The sequence below is a fragment of the Salmo salar genome, chromosome ssa20 (assembly GCF_905237065.1).
Source record: "Salmo salar chromosome ssa20, Ssal_v3.1, whole genome shotgun sequence".
Taxonomy (NCBI): Eukaryota; Metazoa; Chordata; class Actinopteri; order Salmoniformes; family Salmonidae; genus Salmo; species Salmo salar.
Genome location: NC_059461.1, coordinates 43,134,076 through 43,152,736, shown reverse-complemented (window position 1 = coordinate 43,152,736; position 18,661 = coordinate 43,134,076). Strand labels below are relative to the sequence as shown.

General features: G+C 42.8%; 1 protein-coding gene and 1 long non-coding RNA gene across 2 annotated transcripts in view; one reads left to right on the top strand and one right to left on the bottom strand.

Moving 5' to 3' along the window:
* The window catches only part of LOC106580641 (uncharacterized), a 37,358-nt gene extending 26,429 nt beyond the window's left edge, over positions 1–10,929 (bottom strand). Inside the window, exons 1-2 of the long non-coding RNA XR_001322927.2 lie at positions 10,753–10,929; positions 8,604–8,725 (exon numbers count right to left, since the gene is read on the bottom strand). This is a non-coding gene — a long non-coding RNA (uncharacterized lncRNA). The remainder of the gene's footprint in view (positions 1–8,603; positions 8,726–10,752) is intronic.
* LOC106580640 (protein furry homolog) overlaps positions 1–18,661 on the top strand; it is a 281,327-nt gene that overhangs the window by 134,990 nt on the left and 127,676 nt on the right. The window contains exons 24-28 of the mRNA XM_014161918.2: positions 8,607–8,731; positions 11,480–11,537; positions 12,145–12,236; positions 12,808–12,980; positions 14,235–14,395. Of these exons, the coding sequence (XP_014017393.1) occupies positions 8,607–8,731; positions 11,480–11,537; positions 12,145–12,236; positions 12,808–12,980; positions 14,235–14,395 (609 nt within the window). The remainder of the gene's footprint in view (positions 1–8,606; positions 8,732–11,479; positions 11,538–12,144; positions 12,237–12,807; positions 12,981–14,234; positions 14,396–18,661) is intronic.

The following is an 18,661-nucleotide window of genomic DNA, read 5'->3' as shown; positions in this document are numbered from 1 at the left end:
GAACTTGAAGCTTTCCACCTTCTCCACTGCGGTCCCATCAATGTGGATAGGGATGTGCTCCTTCTAGTTTTTCCTGAAGTCCACAATCAGCTCCTTAGTTTTGTTGACGTTGAGGGAGAGATTATTTTCCTGGCACCACTCCGCCAGGGCCCTCACCTCCTCCCTGTAGGCTGTCTCGTCATTGTTGGTAATCAGGCCTACTATGGTTGTGTTGTCTGCAAACTTGATGATTGAGTTCGAGGAGTTTGTGGCCACGCAGTCATGGGTGAACAGGAAGTACAGAAGGGGGCCGACTATGCACCCTTGTGGGGCCCCTGTGTTGAGGATCAGTGAATTGGAGGTGTTGTTTCCTACCTTCACCACCTGGGAGTGGCCCGTCAATCAGTCCAGGACCCAGTTGCATTGGGCGGGGTTCAGACCCAGGGTCCCAAGCTTGATGATGAGCTTGGAGGGTACTATGGTGTTGAAGGCTGACCTGTAGTCATTTGTGGATCTATTGGGGCGGTAAGCAAATTGAAGTGGGTCTAGGATGTTGGGTAAGTTAAAGGTGATATGGTCCTTAACTTGCCTCTCAAATCACTTCATGATGACAGAAGTGAGTTATACGGGGCAATAGTCATTTAGTTCAGTTACCTTTGCTTTCTTGGGTACATAACATCTTGAAGCAAGTGGGGACAGCAGACTGGGAAAGGGAGAGATTGAATATGTCCGTAAACACTTCAGCCAGCTGGTCTGAGCATGCTCTGAGGATGCGGCTAGGGATGCCGTCTGGGCCGGCAGCCTTGCGAGGGTTAACACTCTTAAATGTCTTACTCACGTCGGCCACGCAGGACGCGAGTCCACAGTTCTTGGGAGCGGGCCGCATCGATGGCTCTGTGTTATCCTCAAAGTGGGTGAAGAAGGTGTTTAGCTTGTCTGGTGTCCGTGATATAGCTGGTTTTCCATTTGTAATCCGTGATTGTCTGGAGACCCTGCCAAATACGTCTTGTGTCTGAGCCGTTGAATTTGCGACTCCACTTTGTCTCTATACTGATGTTTTGCCTGTTTGATTGCCTTACGGACGGTATAACTACACTTTTTTCTATTCTACCATATTCCCAGTCACCTTGCCATGGTTAAATGCCGGGGTTCCGCGCTTTCAGTTCAGCGCAAATGCTGCCATCTATCCACGGTTTTTGGTTTGGGTAGGTTTTAATAGTCACACTTTGAACAACATCTTCTCTACACTTCCTGATGAACTCAGTCCCGTGTCCGTGTATACATCAATGTTATTATCTGAGGATACCGGAACATATCCCAGCCGCGAGTCCGCGTATCAAAACAATCTTGAAGCATGGATTCCGATTGGTCAGACCAGCATTGAATAGACCATAGCATGGGTACTTCCTGTTGGAGTTTCTGCCTATAGGAAGGGAGGAGCAAAACAGAGTTGTGATCTGATTTGCCAAAGGAGAGGCCGGGGGAGGGCCTTGTAGGCATCCCGGAAGACAGAATAGCAGTATTTCCCAACGCAAGTACTACAGTCAATGTGTTTGTAGAAGTTCAGTAGCATTTCCCTCAAATTTGCTTTGTTAAAATCCCCTGCTACAATAAATGCCCGCCTCAGGATATGTGGTTTCCAGTTTGCATAAAGTCCAAATGCCTGGCTGTGACTCTAACCGAAGAGAATTATCTCGGGAGATGTCTGATCTACAATTTAATTGTTAGGTATTCCAAGTCTGGTGAACAAAATGACTTAAGTTTTTTTGCGTTATCACAATCACACCATGAGTAGTTAACCCTTTCATGCGTGAATATCTCTAACGACGTCGCCCCAGTGCGAGTTTTTTTTATGCACGTGATGTTAGAACGTTCTCTCCATTCCAGAATGTGATCGTTACGTAACAGTACATTTAATCCGTGCTACCCCTCAAACCAAAGCACGCAGCTTGTTTTTATTTATAGGCTGTTTTCAACTTGTCCATTTTTAATTATTTTCTAACAAGTTTTTATTTTCTAATAACAGTTTGAATTGAGGTGTGTTCCGCCTCATTCATTCACATAAAAATGTTTAGTTTTGTGGACACCGAATTGTTTTGACATTTCTGACCCGGACAAAATTCCCCAACCACTTCCCAATTGTTTGTGCAGTTCAAGTATGGAGACATTTGCTCATCTCTCTCGTCCTGCATACACGTGTTCACATTTTCCGTCTGTTGCCTGCATCGCAATCAAAGTTGTTTTCGTTACCAATAATAACTTTGGAAATGTGTGCAGTAAGTCTAGTAAGTGCCTTATTACATTATAATAGTTTCTGCATGTCATTTCTACTGTAGCATAATGTTTTTGTGTATATTCCTTATAACACGCGGACACGCAATGTAACGTTACCCATTTCATAACCTTTATGGTGTTATACTCAATGCTTAGGTAGCTAGCTACATTCTTCTATGCCTTGGAAAACAATGCTAATTGCATCAGAGAAGTATTAGCATGTGTGTTTGAGGCTACCCTGGCCTTATGACTCCCAAGTGGCACAGAGTCTCAGTAGGCTGAGGCGTCACTACAGAGACACCCATGTTCAAATCCAGACTGTGTTTCTATCAAAGTAAGTGCCTTATTACGTTATAATAGTTTCTGTGTGTCGTGTTATACCGTTTCTACTGTAGTTCACTGTGTGTATGGAGCATAATATGTTTGTGTATATTCCTTATAATCGCGGGCACGAGGTAACGTTACTCATTTCATAACCTTTATGGTGTTATATTCAATCGTGCTTATGTAGCTAGCTACGTTCTTCTATTAGTTCTGTAGAACAATTCTAGTTGCGTCAGAAGTATCAGCTTATTGTTGTATTTTGAAGCTACCCTGGAAATATTTTTAAATAACTTATACCACTTGGTCGTTTTCTGAGTGCATTCCACAAAGCTGTTTATCATGTCCTCCTTAACACTGCCCGCCCCATTTTGAGGTTATAGTCAAGCACTCAGTCTGGTTTGATGTTTCTCTCTGTCTGGTTTGATGTTTCTCTCTCACGTCAGGTGGTCCACCTTCCCTGTGGCCGACATGGTTGCTGTATGGAGCAGTGCAGAGGACATGGCGCCGTAGCGTCTTTTGTCATGGCACTTTGCTGCCAGCTGTTGACATTTCTTATTTTGTATAACGGGTCATTTAGGATGGCAGTAGCATTGTTGATGAAATGCAGTATTAGCAGCAGAACTAGGAAGCAGTCTTGGGAAAAGAGGGGGGCAAAGAAGGGAGTTGCAAACATAGGATCTCTGCTCCAGTATTCTCTTAGGGAGTTCTTCTCTACTATCCCCATGAGGACTGTCACCAGGAAGGTACATTTCACTAATTGTGGTTGTCCCCCCCACTCCTGGCTCTCTCTTCTCCTGTAGCTCCAAGGCATAGCGATTGGTCTCTGCTATGTCTCCCACCAGCTCCTCTGTCAGAAACAACTTGAAGCACTGCCTCAAATGGAAATGGCAAGGGCCGTTGCACTCCAACGACTCATCAACGCAAACAGCAGGCAGGGGGGGTGATGAATGTCTGGCAGCCTTCCAGCTACCACAGAACTCCTGTACTTCATCCACTCATCGGTCCCTCCATCCCCACCAGCATCTTCAAATGGAACTAGGACTTTGTCAGTGGACAAGGGGTCCTCAGATTCAGGGTTCTCGATGGCTGGGGGCAGGGCAGCTCTCACGGTCACTGTCAGAATCTGATTCCTGACTTTCAGACTCATTGTCAGAATTTTTTTTACATCTCCAGAATTTCCCACATTTGTGAGTTGTTTCCTTTTGAAAGACATTGCTAATGCTACAGGTTAGCTCATTATCTACATACATAAACAACAACACTGAATGGCTCAGAGTGGGAGTGAGAGGTTACGTGATTTACTGCCTCGCAGCGCGCCATTTGTATCAATAAATCACTATCAGAAAATGTTTTTTGTGGTATTATTGATATATTTACTATTTTATTCACGTTTTTTAAATTACCGGTGATAAATCATGCTTCCGATTTGTGCATAATTGTAATGGGCTGTACTGATTTTTACTAAGCTAATTCCAGCAATGTGCGTGGAGCCACGCTTGTTGACATACAATGCATTCTGGGTTTCACGTGATCATCTGTCGGACCAAAGATGCTATAACAAAATGAGGTGAGTAAGTGTTCACTCATTTTTTGAGAACTTCGAGAAGTGGTCAGGAAGTGGGTGGGATGTGAACGATGGTAGACGACACACCCTTTCAACATGCATACTATAAACAGACCAAACTCATCTTGTCTTCTCTTATTATCTTTGGTTTCTGTGAGGGAAAAAGCATGGCAGTGCATTGAAACTAATCGTCGGATTACTTCCGATTTCTAGAAAGAAAGTGTTTTACTCAATTATTTTGATCAATGCTGAGCTCACCCGTGATGCGATTAATTATACATTGTAATTGCTATTAGCTAATTCATATTGTAGTTTATGTCAGCCGAGAAAGTAGAAATATAGAACGCTTGTGTTTCGTCAATCTTTCCTCAGTTAGCGCTAGGACAAATGTAGCCTACAATTCTCCGGTTAGGATGATTGTGTTATGCTATAGATACTTCTGTGAATATCTGAACATTGCATCCAAAAATACTGCTCACATTCTGGTCATAACTTTGTAAGGACAGTGTTTGTGTAAATAGTTCCTCAAAAAAGTGTGGCCAGCTCAAATGCTGATTGTTGTGTCATTCGAAACTGGCCGTTCTAAATAGGCGTTATAAATGAGCGTTCTAATCACACGGTTGTGATCGTATGCTTCAGGGACCACTGTAGAATGATCACACCCCCGTGTGATGGTACGTGTGAAAGGGTTAATCTAGAAACATACACCACTGCCCTTCTTCTTCAGTTTTTTATTCTTGTCTGCGCAATGTACTGAGAACTCAGCTGGCTGTATGAACGGGGACAGGTATATCCAGAGAGAGCCATGATTCCGTGAACCGGTGTATGTTACAGTCCCTGATGTCTCTCTGGAAGGAGATCCTCGCTCCCGAAGCAAGCCTACTTTATTGTCCAGAGACTGAACATTAACGTAAAGTACTGAACGGTGGATGATGTGCCCGCCTCCTGAGTCAAACTAGAAGTCCACTCCGAATACCTCTTCTCTGCCAGCGGCATTTTGGAGAGCAGCCTCTGGAATAACTTAAATTGCCCTGGGGGTGGGCGGAGAAAGGATCCAATTCAGGAAAGTCGTATTCCTGGTCGTAATGGTAGTTGAGGTACGCCGCTCTGATATCCAAAAGTTATTTCCGTCTGTATGTAATAACAACACAAAAATTATAATATTTAAATGCGGGAGGGTGTGGGCGCCCATCTTAGGCAAGAGATACTGTTGCATGTAGGTCTAGATTATTTATGGGTTGATCATATAGAAAAGTCAAAACGTTATTTGAACAACTCCAAAGCAATTGCATGTTCGCAGGAACCACTGACTCGCTGCATTTTTCTATTATCAAAACACCTGCAGGTATCTCTTAAAATTGTTTAGGACAGCTCATGAGGTCTCCTAAATACCTGTGGGACTCTTATGGATGAAGAGGCTTCATCATAGCTTTTAAAAGTAGGAGTAAAATGTCTCTATTCTCAGCACAATTGTTCTACTCTGAGACGCTTTGTGGATACGGGCCCAGGACTAGGCTTAATCTGTGTCAGGAAAATCGCCCCTAAAGGTTCAGTTTGATTTACCATGCACTCTCAATGCACTGTGTGTGTGTGTTTACCCGTGGTCTCTCCAGTAACCCAGTATACACTAAGAAGACCAGCAGCACGTCGGGTGGTGGAGACACGCTACGTGAGCCTTTGGAGGAACTACCTGATCCTGTGTTTTGGAGTGGCCAAGCCTAGCATCATGAGCCCCGGCCAACTGAGAGCCTACACCCCTGAGATCACAGCCACTACACCTGACGGCAGCATCAGCTACGACAACAAGGTAGATACACTACATTACCAAAAGTATGTGGACACCTGCTCATCTTACTTCTCATTCCAAAATCATGAGCTTTAATATGGAGTTGGTTCCCTTGCGATTTCTCAAGGTCAGGGCTCTGTGCAGGCCAGTCAAGTTTTCCACTCCAACTGACACTCCTTTGTCATTAAGAAAAGGCCTTCGTTCACAAAGTTAAAGATTTCCCCTTCTAGAGTTCCCTTCACTGAAACTAAAGGGTCTAGCCCGAACCATGAAAAACATTCCCAGACCATTATTCCACCTCCACCAAACTTTACAGTTGGCACTATGTATTGGGGCATGTAGCGTTCTCCTGGAATCCGCCAAGGCCTGATTTGTCCATCGGACTGCCAGATTGTGAAGCATGTTTCATCACTCCATAGCACTCGTTTCCACTGGTCCAGAGTCCAATGGCATCGACGCTTGGCATTGCGCATGGTGATCTTAGTCTTGGTTCGGCTGCTCGGCCATGGAAACCCATTTCATGAAGCTCCCGACAAACAGTTCTTGTGCTGCGTTGCTTCCAGAGACAGTTTGGAACTCGGTAGTCAGTGTTGCAACCGAGAACAGATGTTTTTGGCGATCCCGTTCTGTGAGCTTATGTTGAAATAAGCCAAATCCACTAATTTCAAGGGGTGTCCACATATACTATACAATATACAAAAGTACTCCCCCCTCTCACAGCTAGGTCCCTAGGGACTAACTAACCCCCCTAAGGACGAATTAACTCCCCATAGGGACACAACTAACTTCCCCTAAAGTTTGTAAAGTGACATGGTTATCCTTTCCACTGTGGTTTGCTCTGGTTTGGAAAACCGTGTAACTAAGTTGTGACGTCATTTGTGAAGATGTCTGACTAAGTAGTGTGTGTGTGTGTGTGTGTGTGTGTACCAGGTGATTGGAACTGAATTGTGTGTGATGCACAATGTCTTGAGTGTGTGTACCAGAGGTGCATTCAACAAGGGCAGTAGTTTACAAACGTTCGTTTACGTTAGCTAACATATTCCACTTGTTTTGTGTTAGCCGTAAACATTTGTTAGCTAAAAGTCTGAGACGCTATGGTGCAGCAAACGTACAGTGCCTTCGGTAAGTATTCAGACCCCTTGACTTTTTCCACATTTTGTTATGTTACAGCCTTATTCTAAAATTAATACCCCATAATGACAAAGCAAAAGCAGATTGTTAGAAATTTTTGCAATTTATAATAAATGTATTCAGACCCTTTGCTATGAGACTCAAAATTTAGCTCAGGTGCATCCTGTTTCCATTGATCATGCTTGAGGTGTTTCTACAACTTGATTTGAAGTCCACCTGTGGTAAATTCAATTGATTGGACATGATTTGGAAAGTCACACACCTGTCTATATAAGAACCTACAGTTGAAAGTGCATGTCAGAGCAAAAACCAAGCCAAAAGGTTGAAGGAATTGCCCATAGAGCTCTGAGACAGGATTGTGTTGAGACACAGATCTGAGGAAGGGTACCAAAACATTTCTGAAGCATTGAAGGACACCAAGAACAAAGTGGCCTCTATCATTCTTAAATGGAAGAAGTTTGGAACCACCAAGACTCTTCTCGCGAGCTGGCCGTCCGGCCAAACTGAGCAATCGTCGGAGGAGGGCCTTGGTCAGGAGGTGACAACCTCTGAAAACTTACAACCAAATGCCTCTATCATTCTTAAATGGAAGAAGTTTGGAACCACCAAGACTCTTCCTCGAGCTGGCCGTCCGGCCAAACTGAGCAATCGGGAGGAGGGCCTTGGTCAGGGAGGTGACCAAGAACCCGATGGTCACTCTGACAGAGCTCCAGAGTTCCTCTGTGGAGATGGGAGAACCTTCCAGAAGGACAACCATCTCTGCAGCACTCCAACAATCAGGCCTTTAAAAAGCTACTCCTCAGTAAAAAGCACATGACAGCCCACTTGAAGTTTTCCAAAGGGCACCTCAAGGACATTCAGAGACTTGTCCCAAAGCCACTCCTGCTTTGTGTTGGTTGTGTGCTTAGGGTCGTTGTCCTGTTGGAAGGTGAACATTCACCCCAGTCTGAGGTCCTGAGTGTTCTGTAGCAGCGAGACCATGAGAAACAAGATTATCTGGTCTGATGAAACCAAGATTTACCTCTTTGGCCTGAATGCCAAGCTTCACGTCTGGAGGAAACCTGGCATCCCTACGTTGAAGCATGGTGGTGGCAGAATCATGCTGTGGGGATGGTTTTCAGCTCCAGGTACTGGGAGAGTAGTCAGGATCGAGGGAAAGATGAACGGAGCAAAATACAGAGAGATTATTGATGAAAACCTGCTCCAGAACACTCAGGACCTCAGACTGGGGTGAATGTTCACCTTCCAACAGGACAACGACCCTAAGCACACAACCAACACAAAGCAGGAGTGGCTTTGGGACAAGTCTCTGAAACGATTTAATTCATTTTAGAATAAGGCTGTAACCTAACTACTTTCCGAAGGCACTGTAAGTGTCTGTTTCGGATCTAAACTGCCTCTATAAATAATAATGTGAACATGTAGGCTTACATGTATATTTAATGTAGTAGGAATAGCAAATTATCTTCTGCCGTAAATGGAAGCCTTGTTGAACGCTCCTCAGGTGATTGGCACTGGATTGTACAATGTTTTGTGTGTGTGTACCAGGTGATTTGGACCCCCTCGGTAGCATGGCTCCTGAAGCAGCTGGTCCCTCTAATGAGAGCAGAGAGCATTGAGCTGACAGAGTCCTTGGTGCTAGGCTTTGGACGCACCAACTCCCTGGTCTTCAGGTACAACACACACACACACACACACACACACACACACTAGAGTTACCCCTGATCAGTGTAGGAGTTAGCTAAGCGAAGGCTATTTGTTTTGAGAGTTTCCTCAGTACTTGATTAGGGTGATAAGATAAGAAAAATGCTGAGCATGCGTTTCAGACGTTCCAGTTATATTATGGAACGCCGTTTGGGTCTTTGTGTGTCAAAAAAAGATACATGTCAAATAACACTATTTGACGTGTCAAATAAGATTGTTGACCAATCAGGACCTGAATATGACTGCACGTCACATAATAATTTAACACGTTCATAATTTTTTACGTAGTTATTACACATTGATTACACTATCACTCGTGTTATATGTTACAACGATTCATATATACGTACGCTATGATGCTGGTAAGGTTTTCTCGCGCACCTACAGTGCTGGTCATAAAAATAGCTAGCTAGCTCATGGATGCAAACAATGTTCTTCCCCAAAAACATAGAAAACGACATCTGTTTCAGTAGCTATATAGTTAGCTAGCTAACTATTTAGCTATATAGTTAGCTAGCTAACTATTTAGCTAGGTGTCATCATCTAAAATAACGCAAATTCATAAGACAGTTATTATTTGATTAATGGTGGTCGGACCCATCTATGTGAAGCTAGCCACAATAAGGATTAGCGTAATCGTGGCCTTCAAAATAAATGTATGCTATTGACAGTGATGCAAATTAATACAAATAGTAGAATTATGCCATAATTGAATAGATAATGCTAAACGAGGTTGGAATGTTGTTATATAAAATCAACAAAATACAATAAATAGAATTGCATTGGGGGCATACATATTTCACTGTACAGCCTTACCTATGGATTGTGAATCAATGACATGGGGTATCAGTCTACTCAGTGACGCCCAGAGAACATTAGTGTAGTAGCTGTTATTGCGGGACTCTGAAACAACTGAATTGAGCCACATTTATTGTCAAACAATGTGTTTTGAACACTATTCCCGAGGAAAAACAATACTGTGTGGATGTTTTGGAGTTTGATAACTCTGAGGAGGACATTGGGAGAAAATATTTTGGGTATTGGAGTAGACTGATAACCCATTTCATTGATCCTCAATCCTTAGGTAAAGCTGTACAGTGAAATATGAATGTCAATACACACAATAGGCTGACTGGGGAGGTGATTTCACACAGTCACAGTCCCACGTTAAGAGCTACAACGCTAATATTTGCGTAAACTCTTAACAATTGTGTTCTTCGAGTGTCACCAAGTAGACTGATACCCCATTTTATTGTTTCATATTCCAACCTTGTTTAACATTATCTAGTCTAAATATGAAATAATTCCACCAATTGTAACCTTCTGATTCGCTTTCAAATAGGTACTTTTATTTTGAAGGCAAACCGCAAATTCCGCTATTTTGCCTAAACCTTATTGTGGCTAGCTTCACAACACATAACCCGGTCCGTTCGAGCCTCACTAGCCAGATGAAGCAAACTGGCTGCTTATAACGTTAGCTTTGGGCAATAAGGTTAAGTAGCTGGCTAGCAAGTTCAATTTCAATAGGTGAACAACAAGTGGCTACCTAGCTAATACTTACTCACAAGGATTCCTAAATCATTGCTAAGAATAATGAAAATGACTACAGTTTCTACTGGTCATTGTTTACAGGCTGGATGTGTTGGTGCTAGCTAGGTACCAAGCTAACGCTAGCTACCCCAGAAGTTGCAGTCGAACAAATAATTCCTTATTACCAACGCGGTATTGTAAACACATCGTTCGTGGCCGGTGTTTGCTTGTTTGCAGTCTTTTTTTGTACCGCTTTGACAGTGCTACTTATAGTAGTGGTGGCGCTTGGCTTGCACGTGCAAATTCAGAACACACAACATTCTATAATATAACTGTTATTTGACGTGTCAAATTAAAAGCTTTTTTAACACGTCAAATATCTTTTTTGACATACAAAGACCCAAACGGCGTTACATATATTTTACATGTAGCAGCTGGGTGATTTATCACAGTGTCTTACCTCTATCACAGTGTCTTACCTCAGGGAGACGTTTCCCCTTAGCACAGATCAAGGATCAGCTTCCCCTCCCCCAACTGACCTAAAATAAACTGCTAGGGGAAACTTCACCCTAAACCCTTTTACTCGAAGTCAAACATACTCAAGCTATTAATTGCTAAAAGGCACAATTTGTGATATATACCCATTGATTCCTCATGTACTAACTGTCAGTCCCTGCATTCATAACAGGGAACATGACACAATACAGTCAGCTGTGGAAAGTTTTAAAGCATTTGTGATGGTTTAAAAGAGAGATAAGCGAGGGATTACAAAGTGGTACATTCTGGTCTTTTTCAGTTTGGACATATCCCCTTCTCTTTGTTCCGTGTAGACTTCATTTTATCTTAAATACCCTTTTCTTGGAAATCAATTTAATCAGTGCAAAGCACTATCTATGGTACATTTTTGTGAATGTTTATGAAATTGTATGTTCGGGTTTTTCGTCACATTTCAAAACATATGTCTTCTTTGTTATAGTAACACATTTTTGTGATCACAAAGATCCTATTAAATCACTAACTAGCTAACCAACATACTGTGATATGTTATTATATCACTTATATATTATACCACATGTGATCCTTTTCTAGATTGAAAGGTTTCCTGAGCAAGATGGATGTTTTTTAGGCATGTGCTAGGATCCAAATGTCCGTTCTAGAGTTCTATATGTAATTCTGTTTGTGTCCAGGGAGCTGGTAGAGGAGCTGCATCCTTTAATGAAGGAAGCTTTGGAGAGAAGACCAGAGGTGAGCTGTGGGCATAATCATCATAACGCTTCAGTTTGTTCTTATATACACAACTACTACTTCGCAACATATTGTAAGTCATTGAATAGAGAGGGGAGGTCATTGCCTGACAACTCACCCTGAACTTAATTCTGCTGCTCTATCGATCTCTACATGCTGTACATTTCGTCTGAATCTGCCATCCTAGAAGTCGTTTGTGTGACTTCAAAATGAGGGGCGTTGTACAAAACAAATTCATCAGGGATTGGATCGTCTCTAAAAAATCGAACCAATCAGAGTATTTAAGTTGATAAAGTCATCATGTAGGCTGGCTCTGGCCCAACCCATCAGTTTCTGGGACCAATCAGAAAGGTCAGAATGTGTTCGCAAGCTAAAATCGTAGGGGAGGAAGGCATATCCAGACTCATTGTGGAGAATAAACTTTGGCTGAAGCAATGTGGATGGGTAGCCAGGCAAGGGAGATCACACATTGTAGATGAAACAGCTATTAGAAGAAGTGCCTATCTGATGGATCTCTCTCTCTCTCTCTTTTCCTCCCTTTCTATCGCTCTCGCTCTCTCTCTCGCTCACTCCCCCCTCCCTCTCTCTCTCTCTCTCTATGTCTCAGAACAAGAAGCGCCGTGAGCGGAGAGACCTCCTGAGGCTGCAGCTTCTGAGGATATTTGAGCTGCTGGCTGACTCTGGTGTCATCAGTGATAGGTTAGAGTCACATTCACTGACCAATCACTGCACAGGAAGCTGCTGAGGGGAGGACAGCTCATAATAATGTCCGGAACGGCGCTAATGGAATGGTATCAAAAACATGGAAACCAAATCAATTTAATCAGTGCAAAGCACTGCTATGCTCAATCTATTGAACTTTTTCTGCTCCAGCCATTACCATAAGCTCGTCCTCCCAATTAAGGTGCCACCAACCTCGTGTGAATCACTGACACGCTCACTGACAAGCTCTCTGACACTCTGACCCAACCCACATTCACTGACACTCTCAGACACACTCTCTGACACACTTAGTGACACTTAGTGTCACACCTACTGACACACAATCCACACTCATTGACATGCTCACTGGCACACTCACGGTCATGCTGGAGACACTGCCCAACACACTGGGAAGCACAGGACTCACAGAATACCTCTGTCCTCCCTTGGATGCGAAAGCAACAGTATGGTTTCGAATATGTAAATAAACTAAACAAACTGTTGTCTTGACATCTACTTCTGTATGTCCGTCTGTCCATCTGTTTGTGTTTCTGTCTGGTGTCCACAGCACCAACGGGGCTCTGGAGCGGGATACGTTGGCCCTGGGAGCTCTGTTCCTAGAGTACGTGGACCTGACGCGGATGCTTCTGGAGGCGGAGAATGACAAAGAGCTAGAGATTCTCAAGGACATCCGAGCTCACTTCAGTGCCATGGTGGCCAACCTCATCCAGTGTGTTCCCGGTAAATAACCAAATTACTTTTTGGCTGACATTTTAGGTTGGTTCCCAAACGGCACCCTATTCCCTATATAGTGCACTACTTTTTATCAGAGCCCTATGGATCCAAAATAACTTTGTTTCAAAATAATTTTTATGTTTTCAGGTCCCCATAGATGCGCACTGTCACCGAAAACTGAGTACTGAGCCGTACTTTTTGGTAGCTTATGAATGATGAAAACAGGCCTCCGTGTGGCAAGGGTTGGTGCAGGCCCAGGGAAAGCAGGGACTCAGGACACTTGACATTGATCTTGATTAGGCCATACCCCAAGGGACGCCAGTCCTAAAATACTGTAGCTTAAATAGGGAAGGGCAGATGATGACTCATTGGCAGCCAGACTTCCTGACTGCCTGATGAATGAGAGACGACTGACGGAATACGACTGTAATCCAGCGGTGAATCCCAAACTAGCCCCTCGCTCATACCAACTCGTTCGGAGGACCCTCCATTGTCACGTGTTACTGATGAAGCTCTGAGGGTGACTTCCATAGAGTGGAGAGGGGATCAATGAACCCATCAACCTCGGGACACACTTGTGACTTGAATGATGCAATTCATATTCCACTTTTTGTTTTAAATAATAAAACAAGCATGAAATTCAAATGAACAAATTCCCTGTTGCGTTTTAGAAGATATAAACCTCATTAACAGTTAAGCATTTAATTTGGGGGTATTTGATTTATATTATGTGTCAAACCTCACAATCAGACACAAAAGCACATCTCATAAAAAAGGCACGCCTCTCAATTCTTTTGTATGAAATGGCGCAAACACCAAACATATCGTAATGCGTGATGAGATGGCACTTCGCTCTGGAGCCTGCAGCCTTGCTGGCTTGGTCAAAGTGACTATCTGAGGGTCTAATTAGCCCCTACACCCTTGATAATTTTCACTCCCTTAGCTTAGGGACACTTGTACATTTGGCGGATGCGCACGTGAATGCGCAAATGGAGGGCCGAGGGCCAAGGGGAAGGGACTAGTTTTGGATTCAGCTCTTAGTCACTCAGTCCCATACAGTAGCAGTTTGTAATGCCCCAGTGATTTTGATGCCCATATACTGTTCTGAGAAGGGGACTAACAGATACATTTTACTGTCCTTATTTTCTTTCTCTCCTTCTGCACTCCTCTACCCTCCTCTCCTCTCCGTTTCTCCCACCCTCTCTGCTTCCCTGTGTCCCCCTCTCCCCTTTGCCCTCCTCTCCCCCTCTTCTCCTCCAGTCCACCACCGACGCTTCCTCTTCCCGCAGCAGAGCCTAAGGCACCACCTCTTCATCCTGTTCAGCCAATGGGCTGGTCCCTTCAGCGTCATGTTCACGCCTCTCGATCGTTACAGTGACAGGAACCACCAGATCACCAGATACCAGTACTGCGCCCTCAAGGTACATCAATCAATCACATTTCTTATTTGTATAGCGCTTTTACTAAACCATTTGTCACAAAGTGTTGAACAGTTTTATCTGTTTTGTATTTCATTGTACTGTACTGTATATAAAAATATGAATATGTATATACACTGAGTGTACAACACATTATGAACACCTGCTCTTTCCATGACATAAACTGACCAGGTGAATCCAGGTGAAAGCTATAATCACTTGTTAAATCCACTTCAATCAGTGTAGATGAAGGGAGGAGACAGGTTAATTAAAGAAGGATTTTTAAGCCTTGAGACAATTGAAACATGGATTGTGTATGTGTGGCATTCAGAGGTTGAATAGGCAAGACAAAATATTTAAGTGCCTTTGAAAGGAGTATGGTAGTAGGTGCCAGATGCACCATGTTGTGTCAAGAACTGCAACGCTGCTGGGTTTTTCAAGCTCAACAGTTTCTTACGTGTATCAAGAATGGTCCACCACCCAAAGGACGTCCAGCCAACTTGACACAACTGTGGGAAGCACATGGGCCAGCATCCCTGTGGAATGCTTTCGACACCTTGTAGAGTCCAACTCTATAATACAGTAGGAAGGTGTTCTTAATGTTTTGTACACTCAGTGTATGAATAGTGCGTAAATAGTATTTTTGTTGTCTCTTGGTGTCTTTCCTATATTTAACTCTTATTTAATTTGATTTTATTTTGAATTGAATGTAATATGTCATGTTCATGTCTATCACTGTTTTGTACTTTGTCATGTATTTGTATGTTTTATGTGGACCCAGGAAGAGTAACTGCTGCATGTGCGGTAGCTAATGGGGATCCTAATAAAATAAACAAAACAGTAACCCTGCCTAGTTCCTGGAAGACCAAGCAGTAGCACAACAGCAATAGAAAACTCCCTGAAAGAAATCCTCCGTTGGCTGTACCCAGTGGGCAAAGTGGTTAAAAAGACATCAGGCTGACATTTGTATGTGATGTTATGGTTAGGTTGCGTTCTATTGAAAAAGGACATAAGTCTTTTTAGTGACCCGGTTGTAATCTGACGTCGCTACAACCAGATATCAAAATATGACGTTTGATGACGTCAGTAAAAATGTGTTTTATCTGGTTGTAATCTGTCCTTTTTGTTTTCTTTTTTTTCCCTCACCTTTATTGAACCAGGTAGGCCAGTTGAGAACAAGTTCTCATTTACAACTGCGACCAAGATAAAGCAAAGCAGTGTGACACAAAGAACACAGAGTTACACATGCAGGGGCGAAAATCTGATATCAACTTTGGAGGGGACAATTACATTACATTTTCTCAAGAGCAATTCCTGAGGAGGACACCAAAAGTAGTGCTGTAACACATAGCCTACGTTTAATATGGTAAATGTATATTGAGGAACCAAAGAAATAAGGTGTTTGCCGTACTCCTAACTACCGGTACCCAAAACTACACAACTAATCACAACAGCAATACCATTGCCTTTAACAAATCTTAGTTCAGTCACCAGTTTAAGTTGAGAGTGGGGGTGTCCATGGCATTTTCCAATTATGTTCCTATTTTACAAGTCAAAAAAATGGAGAACCTTTCATAATGTTGCCAAACAAAGACTCAACAAACTTACCTGAGACTCCCTGTCTCTGCCAGTCTGTCCCTGCATATCTGTCCCCAACTCTGCTGTCTGTGTGCCATCTGTTGCCTGCTCTGCCTAATGACATCATTGTGAAACATTTCCATTAGAATTTCATTTCTTTCTTATGAACATTTTATCAACTAGTCTTTGAGATATTAAGCTACTAGGGTTCTTACTTTGCGTTTTGGTGTACTGAAAAATACTCTGATGTCTGTCTTTTTTCTGCCATTTTTCTGCAATTTTTCTACCTGGTTGGCTACACACACACAGTATGTAGGTTATTTACAGTAGGAGATGGGCTTCTATCATCTTATCTTCTATCATTCTATATGGGCTTCGATCTAAAAGGTAGCTAGCAAATGTGAAACGGATTGCAGTGACAAGAGTAGACAGCTGTATGAGTTCACCATTTACACAACATATGCTGCAACCTTTTGTAATTTTAATCGTTTGTTTCATATTGGCTGGCTTCTAACAATAGCTGAATTTGCAAAGCTAGCGAGCACCAATTCAGTGGTGTTTGCTATAATCTTTGCTACCCGGGTTAAATAAAGGTGAAATAAAATATATAAATAAAAGTTCCCTTGCGACAATTTAGCTTTTGCAACGAGACCATTAAATATATTTAAAACAATGGTAGAAGAGAGTGTAGTTCTGTTCAGTTTATCGCTAACCTTATCACAGGGACTTTGAAGCACTAACTTACATGCATGCTGATCTTGGAATAAATTGACGATAGCAAAGATTCCATCTTTGACGACGCCACATAAATGGAATAGGTACTAGCTAGCTTAATAGTTAATATTTGCGCGCTAGCTCTGCATATTCAGCTAGTGTGTGTGCGCGATTGACTGGATTAACCTCACGTCAGTTACGTGCATTGAGTGCCTTTCAGACAGTAGATACGACCTCTACGTTACCTCGCAAGCTAAGGAACTGGCAGTGGATCAAACCATTGTGAGGCAAAGGGTGGGGGGGTCGCAATCTTTTGAAACTTAAAAACGAGCTATTAAGTGTCTATAATCAGCACAATTGCTTTCATTGCGTATTATTAATATTATTTAAATTACATAGTTATGTTTCAGTGATATATTGGGGGGGGACAAATCATATTTTTCCCAGGATGGGGGGGTCCCCCAACCCCCCTCCTATATAGGTGGGTTGGGGAGGGGGGGGTGTAGCACAGTGCCGTCGTTGACGGCAGCCACCCTCCCTTCCCTCCCTTTAGTTTAGGGGGATATTTTTTGTTGTTTGGGGGTTTTTGTCTTTTCTTTTAGGTGCGGTCGGGGTCTGCACCTTTAGGGGGGGTACTGTCACGTCCTGACCAGCAGAGGGAGTAATTGTATTAGTTTTGATCAGGATGTGGCAGAGAGTTTGTGTTTTTGTATGTATTTCTACGTTCTGTCTAGTTTAGTTTTTCTATGTTTAGGTTTGGGTGTTGGACTCTCAATTGGAGGCAGGTGTTTCTAGTTGCCTCTGATTGAGAGTCCTATAATTAGGTGTGTGTTTGGTTTGGGTTTTGTGGGTAGTTGTTTTTGCATTGCTTTTAGTATCGCCTGCAAGACTGTTGTACTGTCGAGTTTTTTTTCGTGTTCACTAAATAAATAACAATGATGAGCACGCAACCCGCTGCGCCTTGGTCCATTCCTGACGACAGATGTGACAATGGGGCTTTGGTGACAAAACGGATGGCACTGTGATAGACTACATCCAATTTGCTGAGTAGAGTGTTGGAGGCTATTTTGTAAATGATATCGCCGAAGTCGAGGATCGGTAGGATAGTCAGTTTTATGAGGGTTTGGCAGCATGAGTGAAGGATGTTGCGAAATATGAAGACGATTCTAGATTGAATTTAGGATTGGAGATGCTTAATGTGGGTCTGGAAGAAGAGTTTACAGTCTAACCAGACACCTAGGTATTTGTAGTTGTACTCATATTCTAAGTCAGAACCGTCCAGAGTAGTGATGCTCTTTGGCTGTCCCCGTAGGAAAATCCTTTGAAGAACCCTTTTTGGTTCCAGGTAGAAGCCTTTTGGTTCAAAGTATAACCGTTTTGGTTTACATTTAGAACCCTTTCAACAGAGGGTTCTACATGGTACCCAAAAGGGTGCTACCTGGAACCGAAAAGGGTTATTCTGTGGGGACAGCCAAATAACCCTTTTGGAATCCTTTTTTCTAAGAGCTTAGCTTGATCTGAGTTCAATAGCGCAACGCTGCTATCAACGGATCCTGTGTGCTGCCATAACTATTGTGTAAAGCGTGTAATTTCAGTCAGTTCCCGAGCGTCAAAAACAATAACCTCATATGAGCCAGTAAGATATTTTTCATTCTCTTCATAGATGTATGCATTTCCTTCATAACATGACTGCAATTCATCCCTTTGGATGTCTTATTTCAGAAAGGACAAAGCAGTCCTGAACAGCAACCTTCATGGTCAGTGTTAGGTACCATGGTACAAAAGCTGAGCAGTACTTTGAACCACCCAACCTTAATGGTTAGTGCTAGAACCCACTGGGTGATGGTGCAAAAGCTACAGTGCCTTCAGAAAGTATTCATATCCCTTGACTTATTCAAAATGTTGTTGTGTTACAGCCTCAATTTGAAATGGATAAAAAAATGTAAAAAAAATATCACCCACCTACACACAATATCA